Genomic DNA, 11,851 nt, shown 5'->3' with positions numbered 1-11,851 from the left:
TTTAACAAATTTGTACAATACATTAGTGCTGACTACGGTACAATGTTGTACAGCAGATTTCTACAGCTTATTCATTTAGCTTAACTGACACTTCACGCTTTTAGATTAGCAATTCCCCATTTCCCCCTCGCCTACCCCAGCCCCTGACAACCACCATTTCACTCTTTGATTCTATGAGTGTGACTATTTTAGATACCTCATATAAGTCAAATCATGCCATATTTGTCTTTTTTTATAACTACCTTATTTCACTTAGCATAATTCCCTCGAAGTTCATCTATGTTGTCACAAATTGCAGGATATCCTTCTTTTTAAAGGCTGGATAGTATTCAATTATATGTATACACCACATTATTCATTCAACTGCCAATGGACATTTAAGTTGTTTCCTGAAAATAAACAAGTGGAACTACATCAAACTAAAAAGCTCCTACACAGCAAAGGAAACAATCAACAGAGTGAAAAGGTAACCTACAGAATGGGAGAAAATATTGCACACTATATGTCTGTTAAGGGATTAATCTCCAAAATATCTAAGGAACTCCTATAATTAAGTTGTAAAACAAAAGCAAAATTAATAGCCTGATTGAAAAATAGTCTAAGGACTTGAATAGACATTTCTCCAAAGAAGACATAAAAATGGCCAACAAGCATATGAAAAGATAGTCAACATCACTAATCCTCAGGGGAATGCAAATCAAAACACAATAACATATTACCTCACAGCTGTGAGAATGGCTATTCTCAAAAAAAATGAAAGAAAGAAGGAAGCGAGGGAGGGAGAAAAGGAGGGAGGGAGGGAGAGAAGGAAGGAAGAAGAAGGGAAGGAAGGGAGGGAGGAAGGAAAGGGAAGGGAAGAGGAAGAGAGAGAGAGAAGGAAGGAAGGGGAAGAGAAGGGAAGACAGAGAGAGACAGAGAGAGAGAGAGAGAGAGAGAGAGAGAGAGAGAGAGAGAGAGAGAGAAGGAAGGAAGGAAGAGGGAGGGAAGAAAGTAAGTGTTGGCGAGGATGTGAGAAGTTGGAACCCTTGTGCACTGTTGATAGGAATGCAAAATGTGCAGCTTCTATGAAAACAGTACAGAGGTTCTCCAAAAAATTAAAAGTAGAATTACCATATGACCCAGCATCCTACTGCTGGGTATTTATCCAAAAGAATTGAAATCAGGATCTCAAAGAGATATTAGCACTCCTGAGTTTTTACTTCTCTCAGTGTCTGTGCTACCCAGCACATACACGGGTCCCGGTTACTTTTACACCCAACAAATAAAACCTCACACACCAGCACTGATCCCAGGCAGAATCCTAGGCGCCCCACCCCTCGCCTAAACCTGCCTTCCAAGGACATCGGAATTTTGCTCCCTGCCTGGTGGAGTGTGTGTGTGTGTGTGTGTGTGTGTGTGTGTGTGTGTGTGAGAGAGAGAGAGAGAGAGAGAGAGAGAGAGAGAGAGAGAGAGAGAGAGAGAGAGAGAGAGAGAGAGCCTATGCAGTGACAGGAGCAGAGGAAGATGCCCAGGGGCCTGCGGGAGGTCCAGGCACGCCTGGCTGTGGGGAAATCTGCCGCTGGTCAGGCGGACGCGCTTGCCGAAGCAGCATGACGCGGCGGCCAGAGGGTGGGGACACAGGGGGCCAACACTCGCCTTGCTTGCGCTCTCCCGCTCCTGGCTGCCCTGGGCTGCCACCAGCCTTACTCCACCGGTGAGGGCGTGGGTGGGGGCGGGGGCGGAGTGCGCTCTTTTCTAGCTGGGGAGGAGTGGCCGGGGCCAGGGAGGTCGCTTGGCTGCTGGGCTGGCTGCTGTCACACGCGCCCAGCGCCCGGCTCCGCTAGCCCTTCTCCCGCGCGCACCCAGACACACAGCTCACACTCGTGCTCTGGGACTGAGCCCGGGCTCCCTGGAGCAGCGGCCAGCGAGTAAGCCCCTCCATCCTCCATCAGAGAGACCACATGGGCCCCGAGACCACCTGCCCGTGCAGGGGCCCCCTGCCTCGCCTCCACATGAGGACCTGGGTTGAGCCAATAGTGGCCTCCACCCAGGTGGCCGGCTCCCTCTTCGACGCGGGGCTCCTCCTGGTAGTAAAAGCGTCCTTCGGGCCTGGGGCCGGAAACTCCTCCAACCACAGCATCAGCCCGTCACCACGGGGGGCTCTGGAGGACCAACAGCAGAAAGCCATCTCCAATTTCTACATAATCTACAACCTCGTGGCAGGCTTGTCGCCCCTGCTGTCTGCCTACGGCCTGGCCTGGCTCAGTGACCGTTACCACCGCAAGATCTCCGTCTGCGTGGCCCTGCTGGGTATCCTGCTCTGCCGACTCGGGCTGCTGTTCAAGGTGCTGTGGGACTGGCCCGTGGAGGTCATGTACTGGGCCACGGCGCTGAACGGGCTGTGCGGCGGCTTCTCCGCGTACTGGTCAGGCGTTATAGCCCTGGGATCCCTCAGCTCCTCTGAAGGCCGCCGCTCCCTACGCCTCATCTTTATTGACCTGATCCTGGGCTTGGCGGGATTCTGCGGGAGCATGGTCTCCGGGCATCTCTTTAAGCAGTTATCTGGGCATTCTGGACAGGGCCTGGTGCTGACAGCCTGCAGCGTGAGCTGTGCCGCTTTTGCCCTTTTCTACAGCCTCGTGGTCCTGAAGGTACCGGAGTCGGTGGCCACGCCCAGCAAGACTCTCCCCACCATGGATACAGTGTCTGGCACGACTGGCACATATCGCACCCTGGACCCTGATCAGCCCGACAAGCAGAGTGTGGTGGGGCGCCCTCTATCTCCTGGGAAAGCAAAGCCCCAAAAAACCATTATTGCCCTGCTCTTTGCAGGTGCCATCATCTACGACCTGGCAGTGGTGGGCACAGTGGAAGTGATGCCCCTTTTTGTGCTCAGGGAGCCTCTCAGTTGGAACCAAGTGCAGGTGGGCTATGGTATGGCGGCAGGGTACATCATCTTCATCACCAGTTTTCTGGGCGTCCTGGTCTTCTCCCGCTGCTTCCAGGACACCAGCATGATCATGATTGGGATGGTCTCCTTTGGGTTGGGAGCCCTCCTCCTGGCTTTTGTGAAAGAGACATACATGTTCTACATTGGTGAGTCTGGCATTCTGGGGGAGGCAGGACAAGGACACTGTGGGTCCCGAGTCATAGAGCTGACACCCGGAATGCCGTGGTCTAGGTGTCCAAGCTCAGCACCAGGCATTAGACCTGCTACCTAGAAGGTTCAAGGGAGACAGGGTTATGAGCACTTGAGTTTATCTGTGTTGTGTTATGCTTTGTGTTATCTGTCTTTATCTGCATGCTTAGTGTTATCTGGTAGCCTATTAAAATGCTACCAGAGTGATGGCCATGGCCCCAGGAGGTCAAGGGAGGGGTGGTCAGTGGTGCCTGGAGCCAGTAGAAGAGGCATCAGGATGCGGTTGGGTTTCTTCTCCCCAATTTTAAAACATTAAGTAATCCAACTGAAAAAGTCCCTTAATTAAAATCATTTCAGGCCAACTAAGGGTTTTTTAAAACTGAATAAAAACTCTCCATAAATGCCTTCCCCAACCAATACAACAAATTCCCTCAAGGAAGGAGAATGAAGATTCCATGTGAGGACACAGCTCAGACAACCGCACGCAGAGAGCTCTAGACCAATGCTCCAAAGAGAACTTTCTATAATGAGAGAAGCGTTCTGTATCTGTTTGGTCCAATACAGAAGCCACTAGCCACGTGTGGCTATGGAGCACCTGAAATGTGGCTAGTGCAACTAAAGAACAGAGTTTTAAATTTTATTTCGTATTAATTAAAATAGCCACACTTGAGTGGCTAACGTATTAGAAAGAACTAGACGATTACTAGAAGCTGTCCCCTGGCTGAGGTCACACACCTCATAAAAGCATCCAACAAAATGGCAAGATTACCTTTGGCCAGCTCCCAGTTAAACAGGCCATATGCAAAGGCCAGAGTACACCTCTCCCCTTCCCTTCTCACCACCTCTAACCCCCCCTCCCTCACACACACACCACATCGGGATAATGAATGGAGCCTGAGGGACGGAGGGGTATGCGGCAGCTGTGCAAGTGGCACACATTTCTGGATGTAGTTTTCCAAAGCTCCTGGGACTGTCTCCCAGCAGTGTTCATGAATGGCAAGGGCAGACACCTCTCTCTTGGGAGGCAAGGAGAGGAGTTTCAAGTCACTTCAGTGATATCAGCTCCACTTCCCTAGAAACCAACTAACTGCCAATGAATACACTTTTCACCATCTATCATCATACCAACTGTGCCTTGTCACCTTTCAGATGGATCTACAGCTTCTATAGCTCCATCAGAGCTCAGGGACAGCGTGCCCCAGGGAAGGCACGAGTCTGCCAGCAGAGAAACCGTTTCTTCCAGGGAAAATCATGTAGGAGATTTGGGGAGAGGGGATTCTCAGTGAGACTTTTGCTTTATTCTAATTTACTCCTTGGCCAAGGTTATATGAGCTATAGTGAGGAGTGTTCTTGTGTGATTTCTTTCCAGCTCGAGTCATCATGCTGTTTGCTCTCATCCCTGTCACAACCATCCGGTCAGCAATGTCCAAACTCATAAAGGACTCCTCTTACGGTGAGTAAAAGGCATCTCTCTGAGGTTCTCTGCCTGGCTATTTTAGAGCTGTTCGGCTTGAGGCACAGGGGTCAGGCTTGCAGAGGCACACAAGAGAGTTCTAGAAGCAATCTCAAATACTCTAGGAACACACTGGTGTCCATCCAGTGAAAATGGGAAAGACTTAGAAAGTCGGTCACTGAAAAGCCACAGTAAAAGGAAGACACTGCCATCCACAGGTCGCAGGTAGATCCAACTGGATGGAGGCAGGAGTCTTGGTGAAATGAGCCAGGGAAGGGCGAGGGGTCTCCCGAGAGCTCCCCAGAGTCTCAACTAGCTGGGAACATAGAAGGGACAGCAGTACATCTTGGTAACCTCTGTTCCTCCCACAGGAAAGGTGTTTGTCGTCCTGCAGCTGTCCCTGACAGTGACGTGGGTGGTGACATCTACACTGTATAACGAGCTCTATCAGCTCACCATGGAAAAGTTCGTCGGGACCTGCTTTGCTCTCTCCTCCTTCCTCTCCTTCGTGGCCATCATCCCAATTGGGTAAGACAGGAACAGTGTCTGCTGTTTGGGCTGGGCCCTAGGGCTTACGTAGGTCAAGGACAGTTGGACCATCTCCAGTTGTCTCCAAATAATACCATAAAGCATTATTTATTTTCAGTGGGTTCTCAGTAGGTTCTGTCACAAAGAAAATGTCCCATTGTTACCCCCAAACTAATCATTTGGGAATTCCCAAAGTCATAAGTAATGAACAGAGGGCCCCAACCAGCTGGCTCACTTCCTGGCAGTTTTGTAATACAATTTATTTATAGGAACCTCATCTACTTCCTTGTAATGAGAGGCTGTGATTTGAAATCCTCTTAAACTTTTCCGACTTCTTTTGTTTAGCTTCCTTTCGGTGAGTCATCCCACCTCACTTCCAAGTACTTGTTCTCTTTAGTACCCTCTGAGGGCTTGGTACCTGGCAGCCTCTGTGCTCAGTGCCCCTGAAATCTCACGGCTACTGGACTGAGTGAGCTCTCCGTAGGACTTGGGCAATTCCCTTGATGACTTTGGGGGAATTTACAAATTCTCATTTGTAAAACGAACACTCGAGTCTGGGAATAAACAGGCAAGAGAAAAGCTGGAAAAGCAAGGGAGAGGCACTCCAGTCCCACGGCTAGAGCACCAACCTAGGTTATCACCAAACTGGACCACATGGAATAGTTTGGTCTTTGACCAGCCCTGTCCAATGAAAATACAGAGCGAGCCACACGTGCAAGCCATATATGTGATTTAAAAATTTCTAGTAGTCACATTTAAAAATGATAAAAGTAACAAATGTGTGCCACTTGCACAGCTGCCACATACCCCTGTGAAATTAATTATAGCAACATTTTATTTAACCCACTATATCCAAACTACCATTTTAACATGTAGTCAATTTACAAAATTAATCAATGAGATTTTCTTTTTTTTTTTTTCTTTACTGAGTCTTTGAAGTCTGGTATGGATTTTATGCTAACAGCACTTCTCCATTTGGACCAGTCACATTTCAAGTGTTTGGTAGCCAGTGTGACTAGTAGCTACATATTAGGCAGCACAGCTTGGACCGACCATTTAGGTCCTTTTACCACCTCCCCTTAAAGTGAGGTTCTCTCATGCTTGTATCAATCCCACCAGAGGAAAAAGGAATACAATAAATCCTTCCACAAAAAGGTGCAAGGGATTTGATATAGACTTGCATTTTAAAGGGACCTACCCAGGAGCACATGAGAGCTGTACATATCTGTAATGGTGGTATCATAGGCAGCAGAGTAGTAAATAATTAAAGTCAGCTGAAAGAAGTGGGCAGTGGATGCTGGTAAGGCCCTTTCTTGAATTCTCACATCACATCACAATACAGGCCACTGCTCGCCTAGAAAATTGGGCCTTCTGAGACAGGAACCATTAGTCATTAAGGCTGTTTGCTTTATTTCACAGTTAAGAAGCTATGAAGAGCAAACAGCTTAGAGAATTTGTGCAAACAGCAGCCATGACCACTAGTGTCCTCATGGCCCAGTTCTCATTTTCTCAAGGTGTAGGATGGAACCAGACCTGTTCTCAAACTCCCCAGCCCTTAGGCCTTTTCGTGTGCTGGGTTTCATGTGAGCCCTGGCTGAATGGGTGGGGCTTAGCTAGACCTCGCATGCAATGCAAATTTCTCAGGAGCCCCAGCTCTTGTCCAAGAGAGTAATGTGTCCCTTTGAAGTGATCCAGTCCTATTTGATTGGCAGTTGGTTGCAATAGTCTCTTTAACCTAAACAAATAAACAAAAGCCATAAAAAAAAAAAGGAAGAAAGAAAACAAGTCTGACTAGTAGTCCATGTGTGTCAAAGCTAGAGATAGAAACTGACAAATGAAAGCAATGAGAAAGAAAATACAATAGCTGGCTCCTTTTTAGTTTCATTGCTTCATGTGTGTGCTAAGTAGGATGTCTTGCCTTTGTTAAGAGACTTTAGGGCACATGAAGCAGCTGTGCTGCCCTTGACATTTCACCCCAATGCACTTGTCATGTGCACTTGGACACAGTCATACATCCTGTGCACAAAATCTTGATTAGGCCGTGCATGGTCATCATGATCTTATATCACAGAAGCAGGGGTAGAATCTTGAACCAATTAAGTAAATAATTGAGTGCTTATATGAAGGAGGTGCTTCAGTAGTTGCTAATTGTTTCCCTCTTTTGTAGACATTTAGCAACAGAGAGACCCATGTGCAAAATCGCTTCCTTTGCTCACTGTACACTCGAATCACTTGGACAGATTTAAAAATTACTGATGTTGGAATCCCATCCCCAGAGATTCTGATTCCATTGATCTGGGGTGCAGCCTGGGCACAGGAATTTTTAAAAGCCCTCCAGGTTATTCGAATGTAGATTGAGAAACTCTGGTGTAAAGGGAATGTTTCCATTGCCTTTCCCTTTCACGAAGTCACTAAATAAATGAGATCCTGAAAAATTCTTACAGCTAGAAGATGCCAAGGCTCCACCATTAATAACTAAGTAAGATCAACAGGAAAGACCAGTAGAACTCCCTGACTGCAGAAAGAAAAGCTACATTCCAAAAACATAAACATCTAGCAAGTCATGCCAGAGCAGGGGAGCAGAGGCGGCCATGGAGGGCAGGATGCTGGGAGGAGAGGTCCCACAGCTGCTAACAGCCTATTTGTAAGACGGGACTTTAGTCCCAGCACTTCCTGGGACCAAAGCGAGCTGATTTCACGTTACTATGAGGACCTGCCCTCTCCTGCTTGCTCTTCTTTATATGCAACGGGGAGATGCTGAGGAAATAAATGTCTGCCTCTGCCTATCTGCCGCACACTCACCACCCAACACGCACGTGCTCAGCTTCATAAACAGAAGCCATCAGAGTGGAATGGCCTCCTCTTCCCCTCTGTTCATTTGCACCCATCCTATTCTTCCCCTTCCCTCCTCCTTTTTTTAAATGAAAATAATTGCAAACACTTAAACAGTCCTTAATATGTGCAAGGCACTACTTTAAATAGTTTATACATTTTAACTGATCTTCTTAAACAGTCCTCTGAGGTAATTCCTGTTATTATCCCCATTTTGCAGATGAGGAAACGACTCTAAAACTCTAAGGTATTACATGACTTGCCAAAGGTTACACAGCTAATTATGGCAGAGACAGGATTTGAACCCAGGCAGCCTTTCTTATCCACTACATGACATCGCTTCTTAGAAAAGTCACTGGGTATCTGGGTGCCACCTCTCCCATCTCCTTAGAAAGCTCACTGCACTAATTAGCTGCTCTCTCCTGAATTCTTCCTACCAGCACTGACACAATCTACCACCCTCCTTGCCACTCCCTGCCCTACCGCCTCGCCCACCCCACCCTGCCTGCTCCTCTTTATAGCCGAGTTCTCCAAAGGCTGGTGTGCACATGTTGTCTCACATCCTCATCTTCCATTCACTTTTCAACCCACTACGGTCTGATGTCCCTGCTCAACTCCACCCCTGCACTCAGACTAAGGAAGATAGGACTTCTTCAAAGCTGAATCCAGTGGACTCACTGCAGTCCTCACCTCACATGGTTTCTCAATGGCCCCCAACACTGTGCGTCATTCTTTCTTTGGGGGGCACTTGTCACCATACTTGGCTTTCTCAACACCTCCCTGTCCCAGTTTTTCTCCTACCTCTATGATCACTTCTTCTCCACAAGCCTCCAAATGGAAGACTTCTTTGGGGCTCTGCTCTGGGTTGTCTTCTCACTTCATATTCTCTGAGTAATCCAAAGGACTTTCAAAACTTCAAATTATCATTTCAATTTCCAAAATTGGGTTCTTAATGTCCTCCTATGTCTGCTCTCCCACCAGTCTTTCCCATCTCATTAAGTAGCACCACGACTCACCCAGGGTAGAAATCATAAAATCACCAATGTCCTCCTTCTTCTTCCTCCCCCACCTCCAATCCATTAGGCCTCATTGATTCTACCTGCAAAATATGCCTCAAATTCATCCTTTTCTTTTTATCTTTTTGCTACCACGCCTAATCCAAAGCACTTGGATGATTAGGTTAGCCTCTGAGCCATTCTCCCCATTATCTACTCTTGTTCCTCTCCCATCTTCTCTGCACCAGGTGGCCAGAGCAATTTCCTTGAAGGGTAAATCAGATCACATCATGTCCTGCTCAAAGTTCTGCACTTGGCTTTCTCTGCTCTTAGGATAAAACCCAAACATCTTACCATGGACCACAAGGTCCTGCATAATCTAGTCTTGCAAACCTCGCTGGCCTCCTGTTCCTGTCACTAATCACCCTCCCCACTCTGCTTCAGCCCCAGTAGCCTCCCCTCATGCTCTTCTCCTTCTTCACCCACATGTCTTTCTTAACCCAATTCATTGTGGTCTTAACCACCATTTTCACAAAGAAAATTTGAGAGAATCTCCTTCTCAATCTAAATGAGATCCTTCCATTATAGGCTCCCCACGCTTCCTATACTTTTTCTTCATAGAATGACAGTTGCTTATTTAGCGATTGTTTCATGGGCTTGCCCACTAGACTGCAGGCTCTTTGCAGGGACCATGACTGGCTCACCACAGTATCCTGTGCGTCCAGCAGAGCCTGGCATGAAAGAAATACTCAGAAAGCACTTGCTTAATGAATGAATGATCTGTCAGAAGGGTGTGGCACCTACTAAGCAGCACAGCTGACCACCCACATCCCAGGGCTGCCTATTGGCTGACCTTGAAGTGAGGGGCTGGCCATCACCATGGTGCTGGGCTATAGTGGTCCATAGCAGGGTTCAGCTGTGGAGTCAGGGCTGCAACCAGGGTTCCCATGGTCCTGGGCCGGCTGCCTCCAAAGTCTTTGCTCTCCTCTTGTTAGTTTTGCAATACAACGAGTTGTGTTTTAAGTACAGTAAGTGCTCCTCCCTGTAGTACCCTGGGGCTCATGAAAGGTGGGAAATCAGAGTGTTTGGAAGTTTCCACAAACATTTCCCTTAGAAGTTTTGGGTTTCAGCTCATACCCCATGCAGCAGCTCCAGGTATTGTGTATCCATCAGGAAGAGCTTAGAACCCGAGAACCTGAGGAACCTTAGAACCTGAGCGCTCAAACAGATGAGAAAACAGAGAGCTCCAGAGGTTGAAGGACCTACCAAAAGTCACACAGATCCAAGACTTCAACTCAGAGCTCCTAATTCCTATAATTCATTCACCTACAAATATTTTTAAACCATGTAACGATTTATGGAAGAAATAAAGGGGCTCTGGAAAGGCAGAAAATGAGCAGCTAATTGTGTTTGGGATTAGCCAATCTTGAGATACACGCGGGAGTTGATCCTTAGGCAGAAGAAAGATGGAAAGAGATTCCAGGAAAAGGAAAATGTAGGTGCATAGGGCTCATGTTACATGACTGGAATGAGCCTGGGATGAGAGAAACTCCCTTGGCCTATCTCTCTCCACTCAGCACAGCATTCTAATGCCCTAAGGGAGAGAGCCTCTCAGTCTATTAGTGATAGAAGTGGCTAGAGCACAGCTTGCCCTGTTCCAGCTCTTCTCTTGTAATTCTCTCTTATCAATTCTTACAGCATTGTGGCCTATAAACAAGACTCATGGTTGAAATGTGCAGACATCACAGAGAAATGAAAGCGCTGACCTGCAGGAGCTGAAAACACCAGCAATGGCCAGGCCCCTCTGAAGACAAAGGAAGGGACCAGGAACTGATGACCAAAGCGACCCACTGCCCAAGAAACCCGAGTTCCAGCCAGTCAGCCTCAGAATGACCTTCTCTGGCTCAGGCATCTCTGGTGGGTGGGGAAAAGCATTTTCCTGGTGATGGAAGAAATTTCTCAGCTTTCAGATGTCCGTTAGGCAGAGGTTAGGTTCTGCAGGCAGTAGAGTGTGAACTTTCAGGTTTACATGCAAGCTGCATGCACAGCCATACCTGATACTGTAAAGGGCGTCAGACAACAGATACCTTTCTTCCAGAAATTGTCTTGTGGACTCCAAAGTATGGCTAAATAGTCACCTGGCTGCGGCGCTCGGAGTCCCATGTGAGAACTCAAACCAAGGCACGCATTTTCAACAACATGAGGAGAATGTGGAAGGGATGTAAAACCTGCCTGCTGTGAACATCAGTCAATACTTTTTAAATAAAAATAAAACCTTGGGAAAAAAGCTGGCTTTCTTCCTGAGTCCCTGGTAGCTGTGAACAGTCAGAAGGGACTTAGAGCTCAGGCTCTTTCTTGGCTTCAGGGTAGTTTTGTTGTCACTGTTTCTGTTTTTAAGAAGCAAATATCAAAAGACTTTTTCTTTAATGAAATATTCAATTGAATACTTTCAGTCAACTATACCTCCCAAAGTGAGTGGTGTTGATGGGCAAAAAGAGAGGAAATATGCTAAGACCCATTTTATTTTGAGGTATTTTTACTGCCTATTTTACATACATACATAAAACTAGCAGACTCACCTCCTAGTAAAATCAACATTCATAGTATGTGTGTGACTCATTCTTTCCCAGGTAAGATTCCCTCTATAACGACAGACATGGCATTTTATCCTGGAGTAAAATTCATTCACAATGAAATAGTTTTGCTAATGTTAATGTTTTGCTAATAGTTTTGCTAATAGTTTTATAATGTTAGTATAATAGCAACTATACTAATAAGAATTTAATCAATCCAATACTAACATTGAGTTATGCTTTTGATTATTATATAAAATGAGTCCAGGAGTTTGCCATAACTAATTTGACTTTTACAAGACTACTATGTAATATTACACTAACTTTATTCCCATTTTACAAATGAATAAAC

At 46.7% G+C, this 11,851-nt stretch overlaps 1 protein-coding gene across 1 annotated transcript; it reads left to right on the top strand.

Moving 5' to 3' along the window:
* Positions 1-1,747: 1,747 nt before the first annotated feature.
* SLC46A2 (solute carrier family 46 member 2) lies at positions 1,748-11,309 on the top strand. Its single transcript, XM_033122163.1, has 4 exons — positions 1,748-3,075; positions 4,488-4,571; positions 4,943-5,099; positions 10,625-11,309. The coding sequence occupies exons 1-4, from the start codon at positions 1,941-1,943 to the stop codon at positions 10,680-10,682; spliced, it is 1,434 nt and encodes a 477-aa protein (XP_032978054.1). The 5' UTR covers positions 1,748-1,940; the 3' UTR covers positions 10,683-11,309.
* Positions 11,310-11,851: the final 542 nt, after the last annotated feature.

Source organism: Rhinolophus ferrumequinum, chromosome 12 (assembly GCF_004115265.2).
Source record: "Rhinolophus ferrumequinum isolate MPI-CBG mRhiFer1 chromosome 12, mRhiFer1_v1.p, whole genome shotgun sequence".
NCBI classification, from domain to species: domain Eukaryota; kingdom Metazoa; phylum Chordata; class Mammalia; order Chiroptera; family Rhinolophidae; genus Rhinolophus; species Rhinolophus ferrumequinum.
This window is presented reverse-complemented; position numbering and strand designations above follow the sequence as displayed.

Coding starts and splice junctions, on each gene's coding strand:
- SLC46A2 (XM_033122163.1), top strand. CDS start 1,941: ATGGGCCCCGAGACCACCTGCCCGTGCAGGGGCCCCCTGCCTCGCCTC. Junction 3,076..4,487: donor GACATACATGTTCTACATTG/GTGAGTCTGGCA, acceptor ATTTCTTTCCAG/CTCGAGTCATCATGCTGTTT. Junction 5,100..10,624: donor GTGGCCATCATCCCAATTGG/GTAAGACAGGAA, acceptor CAATTCTTACAG/CATTGTGGCCTATAAACAAG.